This window comes from Tympanuchus pallidicinctus, unplaced genomic scaffold, assembly GCF_026119805.1.
Source record: "Tympanuchus pallidicinctus isolate F22 unplaced genomic scaffold, pur_lepc_1.0 scaffold1, whole genome shotgun sequence".
Lineage (NCBI taxonomy): Eukaryota > Metazoa > Chordata > Aves > Galliformes > Phasianidae > Tympanuchus > Tympanuchus pallidicinctus.
Window position 1 is genome coordinate 62,345,821 of NW_026294618.1, and position 17,287 is coordinate 62,363,107.

The 17,287-nt window shown below is 40.4% G+C and overlaps 1 protein-coding gene across 5 annotated transcripts in view; it reads right to left on the bottom strand.

Moving 5' to 3' along the window:
* Positions 1-1,413: 1,413 nt before the first annotated feature.
* The window catches only part of LOC128079897 (SAM and SH3 domain-containing protein 1-like), a 518,613-nt gene continuing 502,739 nt past the window's right edge, over positions 1,414-17,287 (bottom strand). For all 5 annotated transcript variants that reach the window (XM_052681584.1, XM_052681574.1, XM_052681593.1 and 2 more), the window contains 4 exons: positions 14,545-14,658; positions 7,755-8,881; positions 6,055-6,186; positions 1,414-5,225 (listed from right to left, as the gene is read on the bottom strand). In XM_052681584.1, the coding sequence (XP_052537544.1) occupies positions 4,965-5,225; positions 6,055-6,186; positions 7,755-8,881; positions 14,545-14,658 (1,634 nt within the window). In that variant the 3' untranslated portion in view covers positions 1,414-4,964. The remainder of the gene's footprint in view (positions 5,226-6,054; positions 6,187-7,754; positions 8,882-14,544; positions 14,659-17,287) is intronic.

The window sequence follows — 17,287 nt, forward strand, 5'->3', positions numbered from 1 at the left end:
ACAGGGGCTCACATGTGAACCTTCTGCTCAGAGTTTCTTTCTAGAAGTAGCAGAAATTTCAACACATTTCTTCTGCATCTCTTTTTCTGATGCAAACGCTTTGTTGTGAAAAGAGAACTTTCAGAATAAAGGAATTGGTTCGCATGTGCTGGGGGGTGGCTGCATTTGTTTTTGGCAGTCGTCATGGTGGTTAGCACACATTTGGATGAAACTAGCAAATTGCTGAGAGCAACAGATAGGGGCTTTGTGTTCCAGCTGCTCCCAAAGCAATCCTGGACCAAAGCAGTCTTGGAAGGGAAGCAATACTCCTTCCAGCTGCAGAAATGGCAAGCGCTCTGGCTTTTCATGTCTTTCACTGTTTGTTTTGTTTTTATTTCTATTTTGTTACTTGAGAGACTCCTGGAAACGGCCTGTGTTGGAGCCAGCTGCGGTCCCCAGAGGCTGTCTGAATGCTCTCCCCCAGCCAGCAGAGCAGTGCCCTCTGCTGCACGAGCACAGCAGCAGCCTGGTCCTCAGCTGAACTGGAAGATAATCAGAGGGGGGGGGAAAGTCACCCTTACTGCGCGCTGCCTCGTTCTCACAAACCACTTGCAGCATTGAACAGTTCTGATGGGAGCGCTGCTTGAAGGGAGTGGGAGATTCAGCTGTCCGGACCCAGCCCAAGGGATGGGTTTTCTGTTTGTTTTCTCCTTGAGCCCTTCCCAGAGCTAAGCTTCTGGTTAGCATCGACTAAAGCAGGCACAGCCCACCCTGGTCACTTCGGGCAAGGATCCATAAAGAATTAATTTCCAGATAAATGTGGCCAAGGGGACTTGAGAGCACTCAGTTAGATTACTAATTAATACCATTAATTATCCAGCAAATTTAACCACAACAACAAATGGGACCACACTAAGCAAGAAGGAAGACACATCCTTTGCCCCAACACCTGGACACTGGCATCTTATTACAGACTGCAGACATGGCTGACCTGCAGGTGTCACAGCTGCGCTCATCCAGACAGAGCGAAGCACCTGTGCCAGCCCAGTGCCGTGGAGCTGCATTTGAAAACCAGGCTGGAAATCCCCACTTTGAGGCAAGAGCTGTAACGTAATACAACCCCTGAGAGAGTTGTGCTCCTGCATGCTTTATCTGGCTCCACCAATCTTTAATTACTTCACTGCAAATTGGAAAAGCTCCAATTTTAAAGTTAAAGGCATACAAGAGACAAAGACTCAAACCTCCTCAAGCCATGAACGCAGCAAAGGCAGCTCGCAGCACCAAACTTAGACTTTTTCTTAGCTGTAGATACGTACTGAGAACGCTTACGCTGTGAGGAGCTATGGGCCTGGGATAAGCAATGAAACAGCCACACTGCTCCCACATCAGCAAGTAGAAGATCTTTTAGCTACATTAAGAACTACAAAATAAAAAGAGAGACCAAAGAAATTTATTTATTTTTTTTTTATCTATGAACAGTATGACATATAATTATAGACAAGTTTTGATACACAGGAAAACCCTTTTGTCAACCATTTGTTTTGCTAAATGAAACAGCACAATAATCTTTACACATTCATATTTTGTTTTTCTTTTTTTTTTCTTTACAATACACAGCTTTCTTGGGTTGAAGCAAACTGCAGGACATATTGAGTACTGGTATATTACAGCTACTTTACATCATATAAGAACAGCAAATGGAGAAAAATAAGTTATTTAAATATTGATTTCATATACAGAAAGTGCAACTTTGTTAGTTGTTACATAACTTGTTTGACAGTTTTGATTCCCCAAAGGGTGTCAATTAAAGATAAAAGTATCTTGGACCAAAAGTATTATTTATTCTAAAAATAATACAGTACAATTGCACAGCTGTGACTTGGTGAATCGACCACTATTGCTGCTCTTAGAGATGATGACCTGTTAGAATAATGCAGTGTTTAACATTTCTGATCATGCTCCCAGTCCGCACTCAAAGCCAGGCTCTTAAAAAAGAGCACAGAGACTATCTGGGTATTAACAGAGATTTACTGATGGAAGCTTACATTTATGAAGGCATTCTGTAATATTTTGGGCTTGCTGCTTCTTACCATTAAATAGCTATCTGACTCACAATGGTACAATGGACAGATGCGTAACGTCATTAGCCTGAGCAGAGCAGGTTAGGATTCCAGCAGCAGGTTTCTTCTGTGCTTCCCAAGAGCCAAAGAGTGATCTTTTGCTTACTGTACTGAAGGGCTGCAAGGAAATGTAAGAGGTTATGGCTCTTTAGCACACTGCCTCACCTGCGTGGGGAATGCCACAGGTCACTGAATCCACAGCAGGGAAGCTGGAACACTGAAAAGCTTAAGGCTTTTTTCGATTAAAATACAAACTAAAATTATAATTCAAGTGGGACCACGGAGAGCAGTCTTAAAAAGAAAAACAAAGCAGCTTTTGGAGCTCACAAATCTCAGACTGCTCACTCTAGTGCTGGATGGGTGGGATTTGGTTTCCCTGGGCTGTGTCATTATTTGAAAACCACGGAGTTACAGAGTGTGTTTGGCACATGGGTCTGGCTTATTCCTGTATTTCTCCTGTTATTAACTGAGTAGGAGTAATTAATATGGGAGAGCTTTATTATGTGACTTGCCTTTCCTGTAAGAAGAAATGTTTCCCTTCTTACTGCACACAGCCAGCTTGGACTTTTCCTTTGCTCCAAGGAAGGCTGTTGTGTACTTGCTTTCACTCAGTACTGGTCCCTGCCAGTACTCCCAGGAAGTCTCAGTACTTTCATCTCCTGCTTGCTGATAGTTACCATGTAAGCCTCAGAGAGGAAATGACAAATCATTATTATTAAAAAGACAATGTACTTTTTCCACATTTTCCTTAAATCTTCACCAGTGGTGCAAAGCATTTTTGCTGTATGTTTCCTGACGCTGTCACATTGGAGCAATTGATTTATGCAGCAGGAGAACATCATTAAAAAAAAAAGACTTGGAAGAGTTTTGTTTGAGAACAATTCCAAATGACAGCAGTGAGTTAGATGCTTCACATGATGGCGTGCTTCTGGATGCAGACTGAATTCAAAGCTGATGCTACAAACACTCAACAACTCCAAAACTAGGAAATGAGCCTAACAAGGGAGCCAACTTAACTGTCATCTGTAGTAAAACATGTAGTTCATCTGACTTAAAACACGGTCATGTAAGTATCGTACGTAGTAAGGACTGATGTAGTAAGCAAAGCTCTCTACTCATCAATCTGATAGCATTTGATCAGGAAAATTAGTGTTATTAGCTCAATACAGGCGTGAGATAACTGAGGCACCAGGCTGTGAAGTGACTCGTCTGGTTCTATACAGTAAGCTGACGTCAGAACTGATGCTGGAAGCAATCTCACTTCCCAGCCTGTGCCTTCGTTTCTGCACCTCACTTTGCCTGCCAGAGTAAAGCTTACTCTGCCTTCCATGGAGCACTTGCACTACAAGGAAGCTAAAGGATAAACTGTACAGAGAGCCCAAATTGAAAAAAATCTAGTAACACGTTATTCATGATAATCTGTATTTGGTATATAAATGTGTCCCCATATAGAAAAATAAGATCTGTTGTTAGCCACATACGTGAATGGAACGTTTCACAAGGGTTTAGCAGAAAAATATAGTGAAAAAATGGCTCGCCACATATGCCAGCACACTGCTCTCTCCCAGTGAGAGGTAACACTAACATTCAGACGTGAAAGATACCAACTGTTCTAAAATCACAGTGTAATTCGTAAGACTATATAGGATTTTCTTCTTGTCCAGACAATGGAGTTACAGAATCTCAAGATTTCTTTGGGCCGTAATTTGAATACATTTTATCCCCCACAAGTGATCTTTAATTTGCAGAAACCTGCTGTTTGGAATCGATACGGTCAGGATACCAAGTCAAAGCTGCAGCGTAATGATTGACAATATAACACAGTACACAGAATATGATTAAAATGAAAAGCAGTTACATCTATACAAGGCAGTATATTTTGGAACTGTTTAGTAACAACAGTAAATGCAGACTGCAGTGAACAGGAAGTCAGCCTCACAATTGAAACCTAGCATAACCCTGCATTTGTAAAAGCATCTATACAACACATAAGATGTCATGATGAGGCAATTTATAGAAGCTACTTAAGCTGAATATCACCCTAAGTGCAGCTTATGAGTGAGAGGTTGAAACAAGGCTTGGGAAGCATGAGTACAGGTAAGTGAACATTAGGTAACTGCTTAAAAGCTTGTTTTAAGGCAAATAAAAAGCAGATTGCTAAAAAGCAGTTATAAAAATGACCTCAGTTCTGTACAAATTAAAAGAAGCTTTCTCCTAGGGTTAATTGCATTGGAGTGACAGAGACGGACCATACTGTAAATTAACTTCAGTCCATTGACTTTGGCCTAGCTAAAGGCTTTGAGGCATATTGGGACCTATATCAAGCAACAGCAAAGATGACCAGGAAAGAGGGGTATACATTTAGCTCTAGACCACTAAAAAAAAAAAAAAAAGGTATTTGCCAAATAGCTTCTACTGGGACTTGCACCTTGATTTGTACATGGTCTGTAGGACTGACTCCAGGTATCTAGATGTACAGAAAGCCCCCAGCCTCAGCACTTCTCCACAAACACAGTGCCTATTAGTAACACTTAAGCAAACTTGTGGAAAAGCAAGTAAGATCCCTTAATTCCCTGAAGCTGTCTGATGTCAGGCCAGCCCTATGCACTTTATGAAGCAGGAATACTTTACAAGGGAGTGAGGGGGGAGGGAAGTACCACATCTGTGTTACCTGGTGGTTGCTTCTCTTCTCCTTCGGTTGCCAAAGACAGCAATTGAAACATGTCATATCCTCTGAAGAAGCATTCTGCCTGTCACTGGGAGCCACTTCCTTGATCCCTTTAGTTATGTAAATTAATTAGGACAAAATTGGTGCAGGAAGAAGCAGTGGGTTCTTGACTAGGCAATGTCATGCTATGGAGCATGTTAAATTGCGTCTGCATCAAGAGGTTTGAAGAGTCTTGCTGCTGCCAGGAGCTTGCTTATGTGCCTTTCATCTGTGATGCCAGCTTCCTGAAGGCAAGTTTGTGACAGAGAAGGCACTTTGCTCAGTGTGTTGAACCCTGCTTCTGTGAGTGGGCTGGAATACATGGGCAGGCCAATGGAAATCAGCCAGTCAGATACAGAGGTGATAAGTCCTGGTGATACAGGTTTTCGGCAAATTTCAGTGAGCCCTCCACTTGGAATCTGGACAGAAAAGAAGAAAAAAGAAAGAAAACAAAACCTTCATGTTAAACACACTGCTTGTTTTACTGCAAGTCTTCTGTTTTGCTTTCAAGCTGGCAGAATTCGACAGCAGATGTATCAGTTTTTCTCTCTCATGCATGCCATGCTTGTAGGTGTGAGAGTGGTCTGTGGGCAGAAAGGCTGGGCAGGAGCAGTGGTAACAGTTTGGGCAGGTGCAGGGGGCAGTTCTCAGTCATTTGGACAACTGTCATGTACCATTCTGAATTCATTTGAAACCACTCAAAAACAACCAGTGAGGAGTCTTCCAAGGCTGATCCATTCCAGGCTGATCCAAGGCAAAAGGATACTAACTTTGTGTATTACCTCCCCAGACAGACAAAACTCTATTATGTACAGACATGAAAGCTTTTGATAGCTACCCTCTTCTGATTTTTCTAAGAAGAGTGGAGAATAGTGTATTTTGAGAAATGAAAAAGGAGTACAAAACTTTTTGAAACTTTTGAAAAGTACAAAACCACTGAACTGAACTGCTCAATATATGCCATCCTTAGCAAGCATTATGTCTGCTAGCAATCTCCTTAGAATCTCCAGGGAGTCAAAAAAAAAAAAAAGAAAAAGGGGGACATTCACTCTGTTTTCAATTCCTAGTTATTCTCCTTCAGGGCAGGATCTACTGTCCCTGTAGTACCCCAGCAAATGTTGCTCTTGCTGAGAGCACACAGGTAACGTTTTTGTACTATGACTCAAGAGATAGCTCCCTTTACCAGTAGTCAGAGCTTTCTAGAAGTCTGCTCATAATTAAGGAGCTTGGGTTTAAGGAAATACTCACTGCCATGCGATGCTGCTTCCTCAGCTGCTTTACCCGGATTTGGTCCATGTTTGCAGCAACATCCTTTTCAGGCTGGTCTAAGTCTTCAGAGTACCTCTGTACCAAAGCCTCAGGAATGCCACAGCGACCATGCTGAATGTTCCCAGCCAGCCAAGAAGAAAGGTGAAAGAAGTGCATCAGTACAGATCAATCAATGCAAATAAAGATGTGTGGGATGGGAGAAAAAAGGATTTTTTCTTGAGATTCACAAAACCAATTTTATTTAGCTATAAATGATATCAGTGGAATGGTGTAAAAATAGCAGTATACATCTTTCATGAGCTTTGAGATCAGTTCCAGCCTCCCTGAAATCAACAGCAAAACTCCTGTTACACTTAACTTAAACTGGGATGCTCCCAAAGGCCACGTTTTTAGATTTCAAGCTGCTGAGCAGTAAATCATTTCCATGATGATTTCTGGATAATTTTCTGAGGTTTGGTTCAACCAGTTAACTGGTGTGATCCTTTGACTAAATGTTTCCTGATTCTTTAGGTGGCTGAATGACAGAGATGCCTAATCTCCAACAGCAGTGACAGGGCAAGAACTTCCAGAGACAGATTAGTGACAGAGAAGTTCACACTGAAGAACATCTCTTAAATTCTCATTTACTCTATTCACATCTCCTAATTAATTTATTCTTCACATGAAGACACTTTCCTCAGTTTAACACTATGTTGTTTGATTTATAAACAAGCTGTTGCTATATATACATTTCCTACCCAGGCTAGATACAGGCAAACTAATACTTCTTCCTATGCACTATGCCACAGCAGTTAGACCCCCTGCCCAGTTGTACTGCAGAACTCCCCCTGGCAGCTCCAAGATGACCCACTCAGGGGCGCCACCTAACGGCAAGACCTGTGAATCAATCAGCAACTTTATTTTGAATTGTCATGTTTCCTAGGCACCAAAAGCTACAGGCTTTTACAAGCTTAGTAATATTCTCCCTTGTGGCATGTGATATGTGGCATGTGATGTGTGACATGTCAAAATTTGGCTGAGTTTCTGGAAGGGGTTAGAAGCATAAAATTAATGCGAGTCTGCTGCTGGCTCAATTCCGCTTTTGTAGGGTACATGAGAGGATGGTCCAGAAAAACAAGAAATAAATGAGCCTCATTTACTGACAAGGATACTTCTCCTGGGATATGGGAATACTGCTGTGTTCTGTTCTCCTTTCCAACACTGCTCATGCATTTTAGCCAGTGACTCTTCCAAGAAAACCGAAAAAGCAATCCTCGAAGGACTGGGAGTTAGAACTCCCTCCTTCCCATCATGTCCTCATGAGTATGTCCTCATCACTATGCTATCAACTTATATTTTCTTGAAAACATAACATCTGCATGACTTTCTTCTTCAGCTCCACTTCCCTACAGTAGCAACAAAAGAGATGTTTTCACACTCGGTGCCACCATGGTACTGGTGGCCTGAAAAAAGGCTCAAGGTTTGCCTGGGATGTCTCAGTCTCTCTACAGCACATCTAAATGGTTACTTCAAACATAAGGCCTGATAGTAAAGTTAGGCATAGTTATAGAATATCCTGTGTCTTAATGATTTGTAGTTAATGCAGGCTGGTTACTCACAAAAATATGACAGATACGATAAATGAAAGATTAGCCCTTGCAACACTGGTAGAAAACATTGAGGCAATGTGCTCCACTTACCTTGTCTGAGTATGGTTCTTCAGTAAGATCGATGCCTTCAGACTGCAACTTGTTTTCTATTACCATTTCCAGATCCATTCCCCTGCTACAAGAGACTTTCCTTGCTGAAGCAGGCCCTAGCTTTATCATGTGCTGCTGAACACTTTTAGTCTCTGGTTGCTCCAACAGCCAAGGTGGCAGTGAGCTAGGAGGGGTACTGGGTTCCTGTTCAGATGTCCTATGGACTCCATGAAAATCAGTGGGAGTGGATGCACTGCTCTTTTTTACTGGCAAACATGGTGCTTCTTGACTTGAATTGTTCCCACTGGGGGTCATGGGAGGATGATATAATCCATTAGTAAGGCGTTCTCGGCATTTTTTGGCAGGAACAGGTGGTGGCTGAGAGGGATTTTTTGGTTGCATTCTTGTCTCATTTGTGCCTTTTTGCTCAGCTTCTAGACCTCCCTTGAGGACCGGAGCATAGTCAGCCCGTGCAAGGTCATGAAAGCCCTTACTCTGTATTTCCAGAGGTGTCCTTGTTGCAGAATGTGTCACCAAGGCAGCCTGAGCTTCACAGTGTTTCACAGGGAGCGGAAAAGGTTTCCCAACTGCACTCTTCATTACAGAGCACTCCAGCTCCTTACCTCTACCCTTCTGAGAACGGGCAGCTGCTTTACCCTGCTTAGGCATCAAGTTGTCGACCATACAACTGCCCCCACACGACTGAGGTGGCAGGGCAGATCCAGTTGCCTTTTCTGCTGTATCCAGCGAATCCTGAGCAAAATAATCTTTCTTGCTACTGTCTTGTAGATTAGTATTGGAATCTCCCTGGAGATCATCCAGGGATTGAGATCTTGGCCATACATCCACACTCTGGGGGCCATCCAGAGTTTCATAGCTCCGACAGACAGCAACTGGTAAACTTCTACGGTTCTTCTTCAGACCCATAACAGCTGGGGGACTGACAGAGCTCTTCAGAGCACGATGCGCACAGCTCAGCCGGCCTTCTTTTTCTCCTTGACGTAGAGTTTCTATTGACTTGGTCAGTGGCAGTGTAGGATAATTTGATAGCTGGTGTCTGCTGAAGTCTTTAAAGCTATGCTCACTTGATGATTTTGAGGGGAGAAGACAGGCTCTTCGGGTCTTACCTAGAAGCGAACAGATCACAATCCATCATTAAAAACATCTACTGTGTACTAATAGTGGATCAATTCTAAACAACTCCGAAACACAATGATTCACTGGCTTTTGTTCACTCTGAACGTATGAGAACTCAGTACCATTTTAAGCATATGGATTTCTGAGTGTTAGCTTTACTAATGAAGAACTGATAATTACCATCAAGTGAGGAAAACATATTTAAAATAATTACTATCCCTTCCATTCTTCCAATGAAAAATTATCCTGTAGCTAGACCTGATATTCTATGCTTGATATATTAACAAGATTGACCCCATGCAGAAATAACTCCATTGATCTATTGTTCTTCTCCACTTTTCTAATTCATGTAGGATGGTGATAATTATGTTTGTTGCCCAATTAAGTTTGCTAGATTGCTCAGGAATGCTTTAAAAAAAAAAACAACCACATTTATTTGTTTTAATTACATAGCTTGCAAGCAGTGTTATTTCATCTTTTAAGTAAACAACAAACTACTTTCAGTGGCAAATCAGAAAGCAGTAAGGTATTGGGAATACTGGTGTTGCAACAATCCCTCTGTGAAGTTGCTTTTAGCCACAAAAGTTTTATGGAAAAAATACTGTACTATGAGACAGAGAACAGTTACAAAAGAAAGCTTCTAGAGTGACTAATCTTAGCATTGTTCTCATTTCACATGCCTTCTCAGAATGGAAGGTCTCAGAAGCATGATGTGCTATTTTATCACTGAAGATGAGAGGACTTGAACCAATACAAACCACATGTCCTTTGTAAGCTTTACTCCATATTTTTTATGAGATATGCACCATCACTTTTAAACAGTGATTCTATCAAATCTGCTTGATAGAAAAATTCAGATCTCATTACTGTATTCATGAGTATGAAATATAAGGTCACTTCTCCAATGCTGCATAAATATATACCTTTCACAAGAAGTCAGTTTGTCTCAAAGCAGACAGCCCCTCAGGACGACAGCACATCCTGAACAATTATTTTCTTCTAGTGACAAGGACACTTTTCCTCACCTACAATAAACTTTCTAAAATAATGACAGATAGCTAAAGCTTGGAACTTCTTTTTCCAGAATGTGTGTGGCAGAAGCTTAGTCTAAATGCTATCACAATCCCATAATGGCAATTAATGGGTCATTTACTTCTTTAGATCTGAGAACTTTTGCGAGCTTAATTCAAATTAAATTTATCTTGTGTACTTTTGACCAACATATGCTTTCCTTTCATGCAGTTTGCCTCCAAAACTTCATCCCAAAGAAGCTTAATGCTTTGTTTTTGAATAACATACATTACTTTCTTCGAATACGAATGCTAACATACGTAAGTCTAACTTAAGAATATCCTATCCCCAAAACTCCTTTTATAGAAAGGAAATACATGGTTAAGCTAAAAAGGGAAAGAGCTTGCTTTTTCCTCTGCTCAAGGAGTTTAAAACCAAAGCATTCAGAAAACTAGAAGTAACCTGAATTTCCTTTACTAAAGAGAAATAAGGAAATATTCCCTCTCAAAAGGGAGTTGGCCACATTTGCTGGTACGCCAGCAAGGTTATTCTGTGTAAAACCAGTATGTGCCAACAGTGGTGAATACAAGCTTACAAGAACTCCTCTCTCAGAAGCTGTACAGCCCATAGTTCAACTGCAGGTAAATATCATCATTTCCCTCAAAATGCTAATAAAGACATATTACACACTGAGTTGGTTCCTCTACTACTACCATGTGTACAGGTAACTTAGAGAAGCAGTAGAAAGGCTTATCTACCTGTGCCTTTCTGCAGCATGAGATCGCTGCCTTCTGAGAGTAGCTTCCAAACACAGAAGACATGTTTAAGAAACATTACTTTGTAACATTAGTGCCCTGTAGTAGGAGGGAATGCAACAGTGCCCCAGAAACAAATGTCAATAGGTAGTGAGTAAGGAAAGGAGTGTTTCCTCCGTTACTCTCGTTTTCTATTACAAGCCTAACTTCTGCAGCAATTCACAGAATCACAAAGCAGGGGTTCAGAATGTAATTCTGAGTATGCATATTTAAGCCATGAGCAATAGAAGTAGGACCTCTTGATTTCTCTTCTTCTAGCTATTCCATCCTCCCACCTGACATGCTCCTGAGAAATTAAGAAAGGTAGGTAATCAAACAGACTTTTAATTATATTTTTGTTTTCATAAGGTGGGGATGTATATTAACAAATGTCAAATGTAACATTCCCTTCATATCTTGTAAAACAAAAAAAATCCCAAACTACAAGAGTTAACGTGTACAGCTATTAAAGTTCTATACACATTTTTAATGTCAGCATTTTTGCTAGCAATTCATTCCTACGATTCCCTGATACTGTCAGACTGATGCCATTCACAGTGCTGTCAGCCACAGGAGCATCTCTGACTTAAATACGTGCAGAAGGGCATAGGAGCCAGGGTTAGAACTAAAATAATAACGGTGGTCCTTACCCCAAATTAATGAAAAGTTTGTACAGTTTTCAGGTTCAGATCGAGCTACAAGTGTACTTCACCCTTTTGTGTAGCATTATGCTGCAGTTTTTGTCAGATAAAGCGCCTCACTAATAGCTCACACTGTTAGAATACAGAGAACAAATCTTTCAATTCGCTGTCATCATCTGCCTCAGAAGAAAGGAAATAATCTTTGAGAGTATTTCCACAGGTACTGGAGCTACAGAAACAATTTTCAGTGTTTTCTTCAGTCATCTTCAGTGCAGATTACCCTCGGGGAATTAAGTACACAAAGCCATACACAGCATACCTGCAATGGCCTGTATACAGCCTAGATTTTATTAACTTCTTTTTGCCCTATATTTCTGTGTACATTTCAAACAGCTCTACTGACACAATGAGGATGATGGTGCAAGAAACAATCCCAGACTCAGAACTTTTTTAATTAATACAAACTAGTAGGAAAACACACTGTATTAGGCCACCTTTTCTGTTGCTTCCTTTTCTGATTAATTAACACTGAACACGTAAGTACTTTAGATGCCCAGCTGGCACTACAGTAATCTGGCTTCAGTTCCTGAACAAATCCTACCTAATAAAGTCATGGTTTGTTTGCCTCTTCAGCTCCCTGCATATGAAATTGCCATTGTCTTTAAACCCCTTCCCTCCTTACAAAACTGCACTGCAACAGGAAAAGGTTCAAAAAGGATGCATGACCAGAGATCCGATATGTAATGAATAATTAACAGGATTTAGACTAGAAAACAGATGACTTGAGGAGCATGAGGTCTATACACAGACACTGTTAGGTATGGAGACTCTAAGGAAGACAAGGGATTTTCATAAAAAACAGATTAAGGAAAATGGAACGCAGTGAACTGTACAAAATTCAGGGAGTCTTTAAGTTCCTAAGTGATTAATTCTCCAAAAGTGCCTTAGGAAGCCTCAGATACCACTTACACTGTCGTCCTCCTTGATACCTGCTTTGGTTGATTCCTGAAAGAAGTAGATTTCTGATAAGATTCCCAAATGTGTCTTGGACAGACAACACTTGTATGTACGAGAAGCCCAATAACTGCACTGTAGCACAGTCTAAAGGAGAGCTCTCTCTGTGCCTCTTTTTGAACTGAAAACTGATCTAAATAGACTGATGATATGATCCTACATAGTTGCCTTCTGCTCTTATTTTCTTCCTGTCTAGAACTGAATAGGTCACAAAAATTATGTTCCTTGCTCTCTGCAAATTGGAATAAAATCACAATATTGCCCTAAGTATTTCTGCATCAAGGTCCAGAGAAGTACCTAGATGAATTACACCTGTACCACTGCCAGCAAACCACTATATGGCAAACCATTTTTAATCCACACATTAAGGTGAGATGAATGACTGAACTGATGCCAAAAGGTACAACGTCAGCCCAGAACAGGGCGCTACTCACTAAAACATTATGTAAAACAATTCTCCAGGAAACGTGAAGATCAATTTCTTCTCACAATGCATTTCTTTTTCCTCTTTATGAAAAGCACTTTATTATTGCCAATCTACACATCACAGTGTTTATCCTAGACAAATTATTATGTTTTAATAGATGAGCATCCAATTAATTTGAAAACAAAATACATGTAAGCACTTATGGTCTATGAGCTTTGCAAAGAAGGTGGAGTACATGCCAGATTAACCATCTGTGACAAAATATTTGAATGAATCCCATACCAAATATTCTTTTCATCATGTTTTTCAAAACAATTACTAAAAACATTTTTGAGCAAAACCATACAGAAAGCCATAGATGAAAAGCAATATAAAAGCCATTAGAAGCATTTCACACTCTGCAAAACTCAGATAGAAATTATAGGTTAAATGTAAGAGTAAGTATCTAAGCAGAAAGGCAGTAACAATTGCTTTCTAAAGATTTATTATATTGTTAAAATAAGGAAAATATACAGGCAGCAATTTAATGTCAGTGCTGTAGCTACCATTTTGATGGCAGCTAGAGATAAAAAGGAAAGAAAATTGTCACATGCCATATATGTAGCTATGATTACATTTCAGTATGCCTGCTGCATGAGAATTCATGTTAACAAAAAATTCCCTCTGCTTTCAGGAATTTAGTGCACTGCTAATTTCAGGCACACAGCTTCAAAGCAAATTGCAATGTTCTTCAATAAACAATTACCTCTGAGTGGAAGACTGACAGAAAATGCCTATGGTAAATGAAAGATCTTCAGCTCTTACTTTAAATGTGAGAAATGGCTACCAAAGGGAGCACACAGTGTCTCTGTTTATTTTGTTCTTAGTTTCTTTTTTATATTTGTTGTTCATGTTAGTGATGAAACCAGGCTGTCTGAGGCCAAACCAGTGCTCAAAAGCTTAGATTGATAATGCCAAACACAAGTGTAACCCAAACTGATTTCATCTCTTTTAATATTTCATCCTTAGTCAAGTATTTGTATTGACTGTGCCACTCCTCAAGTAAACATAATAATCACAGAAAGGAATCAGTATTATCAAGTGTCTCAGTAATTTTCAGTGCATCACCTTCCAAGGATGAAAGACAAGGTAAGTTAAATTGACAGCATAAGAAGTTCTTCCTTTATTGTCGTTCATTTTCTCACCAACTTCTCAATTATTTAACTTGCTAACCACTCATTCATACACTAAATAGTCCTAAATTTGTGCAGCTGTTCTCTTATCAGATGAGAATGCAATGTGTAACCTGAGTAAATTATAAAAATCACAATAACAAACAGCCTAAACCACAGCACGTTTCTTATGAACTGCTTTTGTATAGGTTTAGAAGAAATTCTCCTAAGCATAGTGTAGCTCAAAGATTTTTCCATTGCCAGTGGTCCCTTAGCAAGGCTAAGCAGAGCAAGCCTCATGAGGCATGGCTGCACGGGGCTCTGGTAAAGAATGAAGAAGTCAGAAATGGCAGAGACAGCATCTCTTGTTTTAAGATCACAAAAAAATAGAAAATGATTTGTGAAACGTGATTTGTTATCTATCAGTGCAAACAAATACATTAGAAACGACAGAAATGAAAACCAATGGCCCCAATGAAGAGGGAAAGAGGCAGCCAGAGTAAGGGAGAAACTCAAGCATGAAGTCATAAGCTAGGAACTGGAGCAAAAAGAATAAGAATTTATCTACTGAAAACAGCCTATGAGGATTGTAAGGCTTGTTGCTATCATTAATACCATTCTCCAGGTTTTCACTGCTTTCATAGCAGCCAGAATCCCGAGGAGAGCATCCAGCTAGGCCTTGACCTTCAATGAGAAGTTTCTCCTGAGATCCTGACTGGTCGCTGTTACCTAGAGGAAATGAGAACGTGGTGAAAATAGAGGCAAACAGAGACTGAACTTCTCAACTTTTTGTTTCTAATATTATTTTCACTGTTAGAACAACTATAACAGATCAGATTGTAAGGAAAGAGTGAGCATTAGTAACAGCCATCACAAAGGGATAAACATTGTCTCAGGCATTCATCCCAAACAGCCTCTACTTAAGTTTCAGAGGGCAGCGCTGCACACAATGAATGAAAGCAATAACAGCTGTGTGTGCCCCTTAGCTGCTCTGAGTACAAGTCCTACAACTTAAAAACACCAAAATCCATTTAAAATGAACACAGAATTGGAGGGATTGGAAGAGATCTCTGGTGATCACCTAGTCCAATCCCTTGCTAAAGCAGGTTTCCTACAGTATGTTGCATAGAAAAGTATCGAGATGGATTTAGAATACCTCCAGAGAAGGAGACTCCAAAATCTCTCTGGGCAGCCTGTTCCAGAGCTCTGTCACTCTCAAATAAGCTTTTCTGTATGCTTCTGTGGAACTTCCTATGTTCCAGTTTGTGCCCGTTGGTTTGTTCTGTCTCTGGGCACTGCTGAAAAGAGCATGGCCCTGTACGTTTGATTCCCACCCTTTAGATATTTAATAAGTATTGGTAAGATCCCCTCTCAGTCTCCTGTCCAAGCTGAACTGACCCAGAGCTGTAAGCTCTTCCTCACAAGGGAGACGCTTTAGGCCCCTTATCATCTTCTTGGCCCTCCGCTGGACTCTCTCTAGAAGTTCCCTGTCTTTATCTGAGCCCAGTACTCCAGATGTGGCCTCATCAGGGCAGAGTAAACAGGGCAGATAGCCTCTCACAACCCACTGGCCGTGCTCTTTTTAATACGCCTCAACTGCTATGCACCCTATGGTGTCAAAGTTTCTTCAAAACAAAAGCAAGAAGTGTGATGGAGAATGATTTACTTAAAAATAAATAAATCCCAACCCTGACCTATTTTGCTGAAGGAACCAAGAAGAAAGATCAGGAATAAGTCTGGCAAAGTTACATAATGCCCCCTAAGGAATGGGGAAGGGACAAATGAGAGACTGGTTGTAAAAAATTCCCTCCTTCCTTGGTCAGGAAGGCAGCACTCAAGTCTGATCCAGCCTAGGCTGTTTAGACTGGATTCTGGGAATTCATTCACTGCATTCAGTTGGAAACCATGCTTTGTAAAGGGACTAAATCTGGAGTTGAGGATACAAACTTTATGTTTATGTTACATTCTCTGCCCCACCCTGTCCCGAAAAAAAAAAATAATAAAAAATTATTATTTTGATTTCTATTCTAAGCAAATGAATGGTAATTATGGAGTAAAAAGAAGTGCTTCTGCTCCTCCCAGGTTCCAGCAGTCAGGCTTCCACTCTTTCTGCTCATCATCCTGACTTGGAGTTGGAATTCATTCTTTTCAGCCACCACATCAAATAGTTCAGGTTTTCAAAACAAAATTGAAGGTGAGTAAAAAAATGATTACTTCTGAGAAGTGAACATTTTAAACAAATCTGAAAATGTTAAAAAGAAACTCACATTAGGTGGCAAAAAGCTCCTTTGATTCTAATGAAAAGAACCCAATTCTGCAGTTGCTGTTTTACTAACGTGTGGCAAAAGGCGTAGAAAGTCTGGATGCCTCTCATCAAACAAAGAAACAAACTACATGCTGGCAACAATTTGGGCCACAAAGCACTATCCAGAGACAGTGACCACTAATCTCTTTACAACAGAATTATTTCCCACTTAATAAGCAACTGTTTAAATTGTTATTATGGCAGTTTCAGCTAAAAGACAGGATTTTCCACGGAAGCAGTGGAGAAAGTACTTCCAGAATTCATTGCACTGATTCTGATTTCTGGGATACTACATTTCTGCCAGTATTTACGGATGGAGAGGAAATTCAGTATATCTTAGCTTGCTTCAACTAGGTACTGAATGCGCCTGCATTTCTGTCTCAAGCAAGACTTGCTTTTTAAATAAATGATTCTACTGTACCATGACCTTTGGCTACAACACAGACAGCAACCTGCTTCCTCCTGTGCAGGGATGATCCTACCCAGTTTAACTGTCAGGGCTTACTCTGCGTTCCTTTACCTTTACAACTTGCCTGAGACCATCTGCACTACAGGCAGAATTGCACTGCTGCATATTAAACAGTTGGACCACTGCCTTTCACTCTTTGCACCTGACCAATCTTTTCTCCATTTGAAAATCACTGTATTGTTGCATGAGCAACTTATGGCTACCTGTGTAATCTTGCAAATCAGACAGGACAAGAATTATATGCATATGCAGATAAAACAAGACAAAGTTTAAATCACATTATCCTTCTCTGCAGAATTCTAGGCTTTGATGTTTTTCCCACCCTTGATAACCTTAATCTCTTTCTCTAGCTAGAAGTCTCTTCTTCACTATTTGCCTTGCCTCAGCTTCCTACTCACAGTAAGCTAGGTCAAGATTTATTCTTGAACATCAGCGTTCCAACGTACAGGTGATGTAATTTGACATCATTTGAATAATCTGGGTATGCAAGGCTTACATAAACAAAGAATTCTGGCAGAACAAATACAAGTCTTCAGTCATTCCTCAAAAATCTAAATGTTGTTATCCAGGAAGACCCTGGAAAT